This window comes from Maniola jurtina, chromosome 17 (assembly GCF_905333055.1).
Source record: "Maniola jurtina chromosome 17, ilManJurt1.1, whole genome shotgun sequence".
Lineage (NCBI taxonomy): Eukaryota > Metazoa > Arthropoda > Insecta > Lepidoptera > Nymphalidae > Maniola > Maniola jurtina.
Window position 1 is genome coordinate 5,908,280 of NC_060045.1, and position 14,125 is coordinate 5,922,404.

Here is a 14,125-nt window from a genome sequence, read left to right on the forward strand (position 1 = left end):
TACCAAACATATCTCCCTCCAGACCATAATTGAGCCGCCCCAATTATGCACAATTGCCCCCATATTTACAAAATTAGGCTGAATGTGAAATTCCTTCTTTGCGTCTTGATATCCACTACCTGCCATCGATGTAGTTTAAAGAGAACTGTGCGCCATCAGTGAAAAGAACCTGTCTCCATTCGTTCACGACTCATTGACGATATCCACATGCAAAGTTCAATCAGTTTGTGCGATGGCGTCTCTCAAGTTTTGGAACTTTGGCGGGTATATACGAACCTAATCAACATTCATTTTGTTTTCAAATAAAAAATAATAATAAAAATAAAAATACACATTCTGTGAAAATTTTAACTCTACCTAACACTTCACGAGATACAGCCCTCTGACAGACAGACAGACGGCTTAGTAATAGCACGGTAATAGGGTCCCGTTGCGCGTTGAGTTGGTTTTTTACTTTTATTTCTGTTCCGTTAATTGTGCCGGTATGTTTATATATTATAATATGTTTTCTATACTCTAGCTTTTCATATTTAAATAGGTATATTTACTATTTTTAATGCTTCATACTTAAATTTCCCATACCTTATATTATCATTGTCCTTAGATGCCTACCATTAACTTACGACTTAGTAGATGACTGAAAACCCCTTCATCTCTTCCAGCTATGGCCGAGTCCAGAATGTCAAGTTATTGGGTCGAATGGAGAGCGCGAGTGCGAGTTCTAACGCGAGTGCTAATAGCGGTGTTTGTGCCACTGTTGCATTTATGGACATCAAGTCTGCATCGAAGGCGCATAACGTGGAGCACGTACTGGACGAAAGAACTCTTACCACTGAGTATTACGAGCCAGCCGCGATACCATCGACCGCGGGCGCGCCCTCCGCCGGCTCGTCGCCCGCCGGCTCCGGCTACTCAGGTTCTTCATCCTCCGTGAATTCCGCACCTGCTCCCGTCTCCGCCTCGCGTTACCACCTCCCGTGAGTATAGCTTTTCCTTAGCTACTTATAGCCATCTGTTAGTATCACTATCACTCTTTCACAACTGCGAGGCATACTCATTTTTTTTAATTAATAATGAAAACGAATTTTTAAGGTTACTAATATTCCTCTGTCCCCTCCAACTAAGTATGAAGCTGTTAAAAATTAGTCACTAAAGTTCGAGCCCGCAATCATTAAAGTTAGGTTTCCTGTATGCAGGTATACTTATCATAATCAATAAAATAAATAACAATTCTTTGCGTGGATAAGATCGTGGTCGTTATTGATAATATTACATATAAGTAATAAGTATGTACAATCTACATATAATCAATTTGCAAATTAAACGTTTCAATATTGTTTCTGTGTTGAACTGTTGTTCGTTGTAATTTTTTTTCAGTTCAGTTATTAGTTAACATATTAAATTAGTCCGTTACAATGGTACCGGCAGATGGCTTTTATAATTTTCTGCTGCGACAACCCTTTTGACGGTAATTGTCGCTTGGTGTGTACTTGTGGCATTACATGTCAACGACTGATTAATAAAAACTTGTAAAATAATTACAAAAATACAAATGCTTCAATGCTTGCAAATTTGTGGTGATTTATGCTCATAGATTAATAATATCTAGATTAAGCATGTCTGTCATTAGTCTTCGCACCAAATATGGATGCCGCCGCCGCCATGACAGTGAATCTGCGACCATCTCATGGATTGCAGTGCTAAATTTGGATTGCAGTGGGGGAATACCCGATACAGTGACAGTGAAGTGGTTATGTGTTAGTGCGTTTACAAATGCGAGCTACATAGTGTGCAGTGTTTTTGGATACATTCTACAATTGATTTCAAGATCGCAACGTGACGGATCACTGTGGCTGGCGGCGGATCCAACATCGTTTTATGTATGCACCTTGTTATTAACGCTAATGGTATTTATCGATATGTGTTTCTACTTGTTTAACACATTTTAAAACATGTTCAATTCAAGGCTTTGGTAACATTGTCTTAAAGACTGTAACATCTTGTTGATATGTTTTGTTTACATCTCTACCGAATCAATAGACTTTTTTCAATTTTCAATAGTTATTCACAACTAATTGACCCGCCCCGGTTTCGCAAGGGCGGCAGGCGTTATAATATTCCATAGACATACAGTCACATAATTAAGAACGACTACCTACTTTGTGGCAAATCTAGAAAACAACTTTTATAGTTTTGTCCATTTCATTCCAAATCAAAATGTACTATCGTGTGTAACACACTGCCTGTGGTAGTATGCATTAATTTTAAAAAAGCTTTTTCGTTTTTTTCTAAATTATTTTTCTGGAAAAAGTTCTAATACATATTATTTCCTATTCTCGCTTAATTAGATGCCATTACTCTTTAACTATTACTTATTTGATTTACTTTACGTATTTGGTTCCTATTTTACAAAACATTGGTAAAAAGAAGGAAACAGTAGTAGATTATGCAACATGGGGATAATGTAATGTCTTACGTCACGGGCACCTGGATAAAAATCCCAAGCGTAACGAGGCATTTTCGAGTAACTCCCGAGCGTAGCGAGGGTGTTGCATCTAGAATCCTGAGTGAAGCGCGGGGTTTAGGGGTGCCCAAGAGTAAGACAGCATTATTGTCAAGTTGAATACTCTGCTTTTCACACCTCGCGAGACAATAAAATCAAAATCTTCGTATACTTAAATAGGTATAGGTAGGTAGGTAGGTGTTTTAGATTTTTCTAAAAATATGTAGTTTTAAAATTACAGGGGCTCAAAGATTTGCATGTAAAATTTTAAGACCGCGTAACTTTGAAACCGAATATTTTAACAGAAATCTGGAAAACCACAGACATAGATATTAGTTTCTTCTAGAATATGTCTGCAAAATTTCATGGACTTTGGTTGCTTAATATTCAAATGAAATTGGAACTACGTTTATATGTAGCGAGTGACGGAGAGACCCCTCTTATTTATTGCATTTTTCCTTCGTTTCTTAAATTCTTTACTTTTCTTCCTTTCTTTATTCTTATTATTTTTCATTGAGAGTTATCCTTTTTTTAATAGTTTTTTGTGGATAAACTACGTTAGTATAATATGGTGTATCATGCAAAGTGTTCTTGCATTTATTTGTATCTTTTTACTATGTGTTAGATAAGTCTGTTTATTTAGGTACCATTAAGGTCTTCTGGCAGTTTCACACTTGTCCAGTAATTTGGTAGTTTTACCTGGAAAGTTTTCCGGGAGTTTTGAAAATTGGTGATTTTATTGATTTTGACATGCTCTCTCCGAATTTTCATTTTGTCTCCTCGTATCTCGCGGCAGCAGCTCGCGTCGCTATCTTGGAAAAATGACGCCCAAAAAAAGTTCTTTGACTATAACTTCTTTCCGATTCATTTTATGATGAGAATGGTTATGTAATAGATTAAACTAGAAACAAATTCTTACAATTTGTGAAGGACATTTTATTGTAGAATTTTGTTTATCCCCTGTAGGTGGTAATTACCTTCAATTTTAACCATCATTTTGTCCATAGAAAATTGTCAGTCTTCAGAATTCTGCTCCAAAAGAGGAAATATACTGAATTGCAGTTTCGATGTCATTTGCATATGGACCTCTGTTTTGAGATCTGTACCCGCGGGATTTTATTACTATAGCCTCCGCTGTCATCCGTCAGTCCGTCCGTGCGTCTATTAGCATGCTGTATCTCATGACCCGTAATAGGTAGAGTTGAAATTTTCACAGAATGTGTATTTCTATTGCCGTTAGGTATAACAACAAATAATAAAAATTTCAAAATCGCCGTCATGAAAAATAGAGCAAAAGTTATGTTATTTCTTGTATGATGGTACGGAACCCTTCGTGTGCGAGTCGGGTTCGCATTTGACCCATTTTTTATTTTCCAGTTGGCTGTGTGGTAAAATTTGTCATGCACGAATTGTGATATCGTGTATCGACTGCGACCACATTATAAACATGCTCGAGACGCCCAAAAATAGGTCAAGTGCGATTTTTTACCCGACTGTGGCAAAGCCAAAAGGAAGGGTTATGATTTTAGCAGTCTATTTTTGTATGTGTGTATGTTTGTATCCAGATTCTTTGTGTTCCACCGTAGCGCCTAAACTACTGGGCCAATTTTGATGAATGAGGTGTCAATCGATTCGTCGTAAAGGTCTGGGTGACATAGGCTACATTTTATATGAAAAAAATTGACCTAACGGATGTTACATGAAAAAAAGTGGTGTTATCCAAATTTTTTTTTTTGCTATTGTATCGAGTGGGGTGTCAAATGAAAGAGGAGAAAATTCTGAGTTCATAATTCATAAATATAAATGTACTACAACATCAAAATCTACCAAGCGACAGAAAAACAATTTTACTATAATATTTCAGCGTTTATTAAGACGATCGCAGTCGGGTTTTAGTTTTCAACTTTATCTTGTTTGAAAAAGAGCTCAGTAACATTTCTACTCCATTTTTAAGTCTTGTGCCAGTTTTGATGACGGTATTAAACAGGTCTTTAAGCTTGTTGAGAATTGGCTTTCCTCCTGCGCGCAGAAGTTCCGCTGTAATACCGTCATCACCTGGGGCTTTGTTATTCTTCAGCTGCCCGAGAGCTATACTAATCTCGCCTACGTTGATATCCGGGAGGTTATCGGTATAGTGGCGCACAAGTCACGCACGTTTGTCGTTCGTGGTTTGGGTGGGTGCAGGTTTCGAAGCATGGGCAGAGTAGAGCTGCCCGTAGAACTGCTCGATCTCAGCTAGCACCTCTGGTTTTGAAGCAATAGTTCGGCCATCCGATCGAACTTCGTCAAATGGCAGGAGCCATTTGACGAAGCCGATTTGACGAAGCCCGTGACTCTTAGCGAATACTTTAGCCCCCTTTATTGCGTTCGATCGCATCTTTTATACTGCGGGTGTTTGCAGCACGGATATCGAAACGTATTCGCTTTTTAATGAGCTTGTTTAGAGATCGCCACTCTGGCGAAGTTGAGGATATTTCCGTCTTTGCTGCATCAAATCCAGGGTCTCGTTAGAGATCTTGGATAGAAAGGTTTTGCCTTCTTTTCGACAAAATTTACCCCCCATTTCCCGAACGACATCCACAAGATCGCTTTATTTCTGATCAACTTCGTCGGTGGTTTCCAGCAATTCGAATCGGTTTCTAAGTTCTAGTTGGAACTTTTCTGTTGCAGCTATTGGTTGGCATGGTTTAGGGCGAAGAGTTGTTGTCCTCATCAGATGTCGTCTCTGGAGCTGGAGGTCTATATTAAGAGAGTCTCTTACGAGTCGGTGATCGCTTCCAGTATTAAATCTGTTAATCACGGAGTCATCTGTGAATATATCCCTGATCCGTCACGATGAAGTCAATCGAATTTTTGGTCACGTTATCGGGGCTCTGCCTAGTCCACTTCCTACGAGCACTTTTCTTGAAAAATGAATTCATTAAGAACAGGCCTAAAACAGATTATGTATTCTAAAACAGATTATTATTTACTAGAGGATGCCCGCGGCTTCGCCCGCGTGGATATCGATTTTTTAAATCCCGAAGGAACTCTTTGATTTTCCGGGATAAAAAGTAGCCTATGTCCTTCCCCGGGATGTATTCCAAGTTTCTACCAAATTTCATTAAAATCGGTTCAGCGGTTGGGCCGTGAAAACGTAGCAGACAGACAGACACACTTTCGCATTTATAATATTAGTATGGATTTTTAAGAATAATTTAGTTTTTGATTTACCGTGCAAAATGTCGGAAAAATACCCGAGCACGGAACCCTCGGTGCGCGATACTGACTCGCACTTAGCCGGTTTTTTTTTTTCATGACGGCCAATTTGATTTTTTTATTATTTGTTGTAAGCAGTTTCAAAATGGTTGGTTTGTATGTCAATGCGTAATTTAACTTACAGTGCCATCCTTCTGCATACCTAGTTGTTTGTAAGGCGCCGTTTGCCAAAAATACACCAATCCTTTAATCAACGGGAATATTTTTTATCAATTTTATTCAGTTACCGCAGTTCCCGTTGATCGGGAATAGAAAACGGGGATGACATGACAAGTTTTTTTTAATAATAATTTTATTCGAATCCCACCGTTTGAAAAGGCTAATCTTTGGAACGGCTGAACCGATTTTGACGGGACTTTCACAGGCAAGTAGAGGATTGACCAGGGCGTAAAATAGGCTACTTTTTTAACCGACTTTTAAAAAGGGAGTTGTGTTTTTCTACCTATGTACACCGAAATCTCCGAGATTTCTGAACCGATTTGCGTCATTTCTTTTTTAATCGATAGAGGAACTTTGCGACATTGTTTCATAAAAAATTTGGTGTCCAACTCCTCAATCCTGATGCTGCAGGGGATCTGACCAATCCACGCGGGCGAAGCTGCGGGCATCAGCTAGTAAATAATATTTTATTTCAGACCAAGAAGTCTATAAACAAAGTTAGTGTGTCAGTAACAATAGTTTATTATAAATTTGTTAGAAATATTAGTACAAAGTAAATAAATAACGTAGTCTCCCGTGGCAAACCTAGTCGCCCTCTGGCCACAGCTACCAAAATCGAGAACAGTGAAGCGATTGTTGGAGGACATTCTACTATGGACAGAAACGGTTTTGCGGCGTATTTTAACTCCTTTAAGCTTACTTTTAAGATTCAACATTTTGGGAATTGAAATTCAACATTTTGAGAAATCAACATTTTGGGATTCAACATTTAGCAATTCCAAAATTCAACATTTTCAAATTGACATTTTAGAATCAACATTTTGCAAATTCAACATTATAAGAATTCAACATTTTGAACCTGAAGGGAAATTATGAGCGTTGGTATCCTTGTGGTCGACACTCGACATACAATCTGACTCGCACGAAACTTTTTGTTTAAAATTTCTGATATGAACTGCTACGGTTTGGAACGCCCTTCTGGCCCCCGTCTTTCCTACCACGTAGGTATAACTTCTACGCTCCAACTTAGACCTCATCATTGCTTTCTTTAAGGCATGATTGTCGTGAAGTGAAGTGAAGCCTATCCTGCAATAAAAAAAGCAGTAGTAGACGCTTGCGCGAGCGCGGTGTGTCCTCCGGATAGGAAACCCCGTGGCATGTAACAACAACGTCATCAATCATATCTGCAGCAGCGGGCGTGCGACGTTGCCGTTCCGCGCCGCCGCGCCGCCGCTGCGCGTTTTCGGTCGATCGTGTGGTCTCTAGCGGACTGCCGTGCATCTGACCTGCGCGTTGCGAGGTGATTCGCTAACTTTAGATTCAACACTGAATGATAGCCACCAAGCTCATTTGACATTGGTTGGTTCTTATTGCTGCTTCACTGAGTGATATTATGTATTACGTTCATAAAACATAGCTTAAGTCCTGTGACAGATGTCAGAGTGATATAAATATAGGCCTACGACAATGTTAAAAATCCATCATATAATGGAGTAAACGAAGCATTTTTGTCGGAAGTCCTCAGAAACAGCTCCGATTTTGATGTTTTTTTTTTTTTTTAATTCTTGTTTTTTATACATTATTTGAAATCAGAAACGTTTTGAAGCGGGGAAATAATTTTTAGTATTTTTTTATCCATATGTGCGATATTTATAAACGAAGTCCAGAAAAACACTACCTTCTCTTTGAGAAGTTGTATAGGAGGTCAAATGCTACAAATGACCTCTAAACACTTATGGGCAAAAACCGCCCGTTTTTGAGTTATTGATCGTTTTCAGAAAAATACGTATTTGTTTCTTTTAAAATTCATAAAAAAAGTAAGGCATATTGCTGACTTTTTATTTAATTTCTAAGTACTAGACATCTCAATTGCTAATTGTGAATACTAAAATAAAAATAATCTTTCTAGGTTCCCCGGTTAGGGACCCAAGACTGTACCAGTTTCATAATTTCTATTGGGCTACTTTGCCAAAAATGCTATTTTTTTTTAAGTTACAGAAATTTTTGGCCTGCAAATTATTTGCAAAGCTTCTACACATTCTCAGCTATCTAATGATGTACAAAACTTTAAAATAAGTTGAAAATTAGCTAAAAAAATGATAAATTAATAGCACAAGGGAGAAATTTCTTAACGCTTAAATTTTAAACAAATCATTCCTGTCGATTAATTGAGCTATCCCGTGGCCGATTTTATGATCAGACTTGACCAAATCACATATTCACAGTAAACTGTTACCTCTTTCTAAGTAGAAACTACCTCTAAACAAAGAAAAAACGATTTGTTTAAAGTTCAAGCGTAATCATGACTATAATATAATTTTTCGTAGAACACCTTCAATGGATTAAAAATAAATGCTATCTGAGCTCCGTGGCTATCTATCATTCAGTGTTGAAAACCGAGTCAGCGAATCATCCCGCTGATGTATGCAGACGCAACACGATATCCGTATGCGAGCGGTTCTACAAAACTTGAGCTATTTGAAATCATCATTCATCAGTCAATAAAGATTACGCATTTATTTCTTTCATTTTATTTATTTACTACTAGCAACCCGCCCCGGCTTCACACGGGTGTAATTTAAAATTGTTATTTTATCGTAAACTGACATAGTTCAAGCATACAGAAGTTACAACTATTCTTGGGTTCCCTGTCTCAAAAGGAAAAACGGAACCCTTATAGGATCAATTTGTTGTCAGTCTGTCCGTCTGTACGTCAAGAAAACCTATAGGATACTTCCCGTTGACTTCGAATCACGAAAGGTAGGTAAGTAGATCTTATAGCACAAGTAAAGGAAATATCACAATACATCACAAAAAAAATTGAAATGTGTTCATGAACAAATAAGTATTTTCAACTTTCAAAGTAGGATAAACTATACCAAGTGGGGTATAATAAGAAAGGGTCATAGCAAATATCATCTTTACCTGTACATTAAAAAAGCAGATTTATTTTTATTTTTATGCATAATAATTTTTTGAATTCATCATGCCAAATGTCGGAAAAATACGCGAGTACGGGACCCTCGGTGCGCGAGTCTGACTCTCACTTTGTCGGTTTTTAGTAGTCAGTCAAGGTTTTATCAATACCTACAGCAGTTATTACAGAATTCTATACAGAACCGCTGCTTCTAGGGAAACCGTACATTTTTAAGTGATAGTTGAGTTTATAGTTACTAATTATCACAAAAAATGTCCAAAAACGTTCGACTGAAAGAGAAAAAAAAAACCACTGACAGATGAAAATTATGAAAAAATCATTAACAAATTCATATCTCCGAACTAAAAATCGCTGAACATATTATATGGGGGCGATATGGATACCCCTTGATATTAAGTATTAAAATTTTTCTTTAGATTAGATTTTTTTTTCGGAAAAACTGTGTTAGTTTCTTACAATTTCTATTTTAAATTGTTTTTCAATTATAAATTGTTGGAAAATTGTTGAGCTAACAAAAAAATATCAGAATTAAAAATCAACTTCATTTAATTACCTGCAAAATACTGTATAGTCATTTTGATAGGAATAACAGTTTTAGAAATAAAATCTATATCGCGTATGGATGGAAAACAAATATTTTTCAAAAAGTTAGTCTTTGTACTAATTTTATGTGTAAACACAAGCAAGCATGTTATTATGTAATATATCTAGTGATTTTTTTTTGTTTTTGACCTAATTTTCCTAGTTCTAATAGGTTTTGTGGAAATTATAGAAGACAAAACACGATTTTTGCAAAATATTTATTTTTCGTGCAAAATAAATAAGTATATTTCGGAAACTATTAATTCCATAAAAATGAATAAAAATTGTTTAGTAGACAATTTACTGAGGTTTATTTTTGTTCCTAACATTTTTATACTAGCTCTAATAATAATGATTGTGGAAATCGCAGAAAATATACATGATTTTTGAAAAATATTTTTGAATCAAAACAAGTACAGATAGCGCACGAGTTGAATGCAGTCGGGGCCTGAGGTAAAGGGCGGGAGCATCTTCCTCCGCTTCGTCTCATGTAGTGTTGTGCTGTCGCTATCGTACATACGCTTACCGTGTAACGCGTTTATACTTGAGGTCTAGCCCCGTGTTATTCCCCCGACCCAAAAAGAGGGGTGTCATAAGGTTGACGTCTGTATCTGTGTATCTGTCTGTGGCATCGTAGCGCCTAAACGAATGAACCGATTTTAATTTAGTTGTTTAGGGTTCCGTACCTCAAGAGGAAAAACGGAACCCTTATAGGATCACTTTGTTGTCTGTCCGTCCGTCTGTCTGTCTGTCTCTGTCTGTCTGTCGTGTCTGTCAAGAAACCTATAGGGTACTTCCCGCTGGCCTAGAATCATGAAATTTGGTAGGTAGGTAAGTCTTATAGCACAAGTACAGGAATAAATCTGAAAACCGCGAATTTGTGGTTACATCATTTAGAAAAAAATTAAAATGTGTTTCAATTTCCAAAATAAGATAACTATACCAAGTGGGGTAACATATGAAAGGGCTTCACCTGTACATCCTAAAACAGATTTTTATTTATTTTTATGTATAACAGTTTTTGATTTATCATGCAAAACGTTGGAAAAAATACTCGACTACGGAACCCTCAGTGCGCGAGTCTAACTCGCATTTGGCCGGTTTTTTTTGTTTGAAAGGTGGCTTGATCGAGAGTGTTCTTAACTATAATCCAAAAAAATTGGTTTAGCCGTTTAAAAGTTATCAGCTCTTTTCTAGTTTTCTTGTTACTTTGTAACACTCTCTTGTTACTCTGTTCGATGATAACGTTATAATTTTAGAAGAAAATTATTGGCAAAAGATGGTTTAATTGAAGATACCATAGACCAATTCGTAATTGAGGTCAGTGATGGTGAAGATAGTAACACCGATTCAACCATGTTTGTCATTTCTGAATCTGATGATTAAATTTTAATGATTTTTTTTAGTTGATTTCGATGTGTAAAATAATTATTAAGAATGTGTAAAAATCATAATCTTGTTGTTTTCATTATGTTAATAGTGTAAAATGACAAACTTGAAACATTGTTGAAAATCGACAATAATTATAATTAGGTCACAGCACTACCGCATTCCTGAGCTCTGTATTTAACTCGTTCACTATCTGTAGGCATATTTCCTACTAGCTGATGCCCGCAGTTTCGCCCGCGTGGATTAAACTGACGATCCTTTAATAAAACCAGCCAAGTGCGAGTCAGACTCGCGCACTGAGGGTTCCGTACTAGAGTATTTTTTCCAACATTTTGCACGATAAATCAAAACCTATTATACATAAAAATAAATAAAAATCTGTTTTAGGATTTACAGGTAAAAACCTTTCATATGATACCCCACTTGGTATAGTTATCTTATTTAGAAAATTGAAACACATTTTTTTTTAATGATGTAACGACAAATTCGCGGTTTTCAGATTTATTCCTGTACTTGTGCTATAAGATCAACCTTCCAAATTTTATGATTATAGGCCAACGGGAAGTACCCTATAGGTTTCTTGACATACACGACGGACAGACAGACAGACAAAAAAGTGATGCTATAAGGGTTCCGTTTTTCCTTTTGAGGTACGGGACCCTAAAAATCCCGAGGGATCAGCAGGATTTATGAATTCAATTCCTAACAGCATCAAGGTTGAGAAGTTGGGTCGAGGTCAATACAAAGTCTTTACTTGGTAAAGATACCTTCATTATCAATTTATAACCGACGACAGTTTCTAAGCCCCATCCACTATGGTGGTAAGGTCTCCTGCAACATCAGGTTTGAAGAGTTAGAATCCAAATTTTTTATAGGACAATGTCGCAAAGTTCCTCTATCGATTAAAAAAAAAGTATTACGCAAATCGGTTCAGATATCTCGGAGATTACGGTATAAATATGTAGAAAAACAACTCCTTTTTTCGGTTAAAAAAGTAGCCTATGTTACTCCCTGATTAATCGTCTACTTGTCTGTGAAAGTCTCGTCAAAATCGGTTCAGTCGTTCCGAAGATTAGCCCTTTCAAACAAATAGACAGACAGACATACAAAAATTTAAAAAACGCGTGATTCAGTTATTGTATCGTTCAAATAACCATATGAGCTTAATATGAGGTAGTTATTTCAAAATTACAGACAGACACTTCAATTTTATTTATTAGCATTTATTTATTAGTATAGATATAGATTAGTCTTATCAAGATGGACTTGGAAACTACTTGGTAGATATTATTAATTTAATAAAGTTTGTTATCCTTTTCACGGTTCTTTTCTATCGTCAACTATTTTTATGGAAACACTTACATGGCTGTTGTATTTTTGTTTTCGTGCGTATTAGTTGGGCATATATCCGGAACTAGTTGTTTTATCAAAATAAACTACAACTAATTTTGTAGATAATTTAATGGAGCTATTTTGTGGCTCCTGACAATTTTCTGTTAGCTTTAATTTTTTATTCGAAAATCATAAAAAACATGGTTTTTGCAAAATATTTGATTCTTGTACAATAGGCAAGCATATTTACGAAACTATTAGTCATCTCAAGTTACACTAGAGACCACTTTGCAAGTAATTTAATAAAGCTTATTTCTGGTCCCAAAGTTTTACCTTTGATAGCTTTTGTGGAAATCATAAAAGAACATACGCATACTAAAATAATTTTTCGTACATAATAGACATTATATCCGAATCTATTAGTCCTATCAAAACAAAATAATAACTGTTTTGTAGATAAATAAAATGGTTTTCATTTTTGACCCTCAACCCAAAAAGAGGGGTGTTATAAGTTTGACGTATGTCTGTGGTATCGTGGCTCCTAAACCCGATTTTATTTAATTTTTTTTTGTTTGAAAGGTGGCTTGGTCGAGAATGTTCTTAGCTATACCTAATCCAAGAAAATCGGTTCCGGCGTTTGAAAGTTATCAGCTCTTTTCTAGTAACTGTATCCTTCACTTGTTGGGGGTGTTATAAATTTTTAATTTACACTTGTTTTTGGCTAATCTTAAAAACTTTGCCGTACGGTTTTCACTAATAGAAAGAGAGATTTTATCTGAGAAGTTTATAAAGCTACAATTTATGAACATTTGGTGAAAATAAGTTACTCTCCTACGTGAATTGTGAATTAAATCTCAAAAATGGTAATTATAATGCGACGTCATCACGCTGCATGCATGGACTGCGCTCGCCATTATTTTAATTTTGTGATATCTCATAAGATATTATTCTAAATGAAGATACACAGGGCAATTTTGGTCGTAATTAAATACTTGAGATCCAAGAATTTTATTTTGATATGGAAGTTTTACTGGCATAGTATTATGCCACACACACACATTTTATTACACGGGGTATTTTTTTCGACATTTTGCACGATAAATCAAAAACCATTATGCACAAAAAGTTTAAAAATGTACAGGTAAAGCCCTTTCATATGATTCCCCACTTTGGTATAATTATCTGAAAATTGAAAATACTAATTATTTATTTGTTTATGAACACGTATCTTAATTCTTTTTGTGAATCACAGATTTACAGTTTTCGGATTTTTCCTTTAGGTAAGACCTACCTACCTGCCATATTCCATGACTAGCTGATTTAGGTTTTTAAAAATCCCGTGGAAACTGTTGATTTCCCAGGACAAAAGTAGCCTATCCGTAATAGCCCGTACCCGGGATGCAACGTGTTTTTGTACCACATGAAAACATTTAGACGGATGATCCTTTAAAAATCCCGAGGGATTACTAGGATTTAGGAATGCAATTCCTTAAAACATCAGGGTTGAGGAGTTGGGTCCTCGAGGTCCACGACAAAGTCTTTACTTGGTATAGATACCTTCTATATCAATTAATTTATAACCGACAGTTTCTAAATCCCGATTTTGTCTATTTTTTTTTTCTTACAAAATTCGTTAGTTCTTATTATTCTAAGTACTAGAGTAAAACCACAGAGTAGCGAACAGAGTCAAAGCTTCTAAGAAGCGAGCAAAATTTATAACTATTTTGGTAGGATTGGCACAGGAGGATACAATTGAATAAACAATAGTTATTTGTTCAACAATTTTTGTTGTGATTGCCTAGTTTAAATATCGATCTTTAAATATCGATTGATAGATCTAAATATCGATTTTGAACGAAATTGGTCAATTTACAAAGAGTTACAAAATGGCGCCAACTGTTTTAAATTTTGGTAACAATTTCCTGTTTTGTGATCCTAGGGATCCTCAGATATTGATTTTGAAC

At 36.1% G+C, this 14,125-nt stretch overlaps 1 protein-coding gene across 9 annotated transcripts in view; it reads left to right on the top strand.

The window, feature by feature from the left end:
• The window catches only part of LOC123874028 (protein split ends), a 98,358-nt gene that overhangs the window by 20,251 nt on the left and 63,982 nt on the right, over positions 1 to 14,125 (top strand). For 6 of the 9 annotated variants that reach the window (XM_045919178.1, XM_045919183.1, XM_045919179.1 and 3 more), the window contains exon 2: positions 663 to 977. The exons of 2 other annotated variants lie outside the window; for them this stretch is intronic. In XM_045919178.1, the coding sequence (XP_045775134.1) occupies positions 663 to 977 (315 nt within the window). Of the gene's footprint in view, positions 1 to 662; positions 978 to 14,125 lie in introns of those variants that run through there. One more of the 9 variants, XM_045919186.1, reaches the window with a different exon arrangement.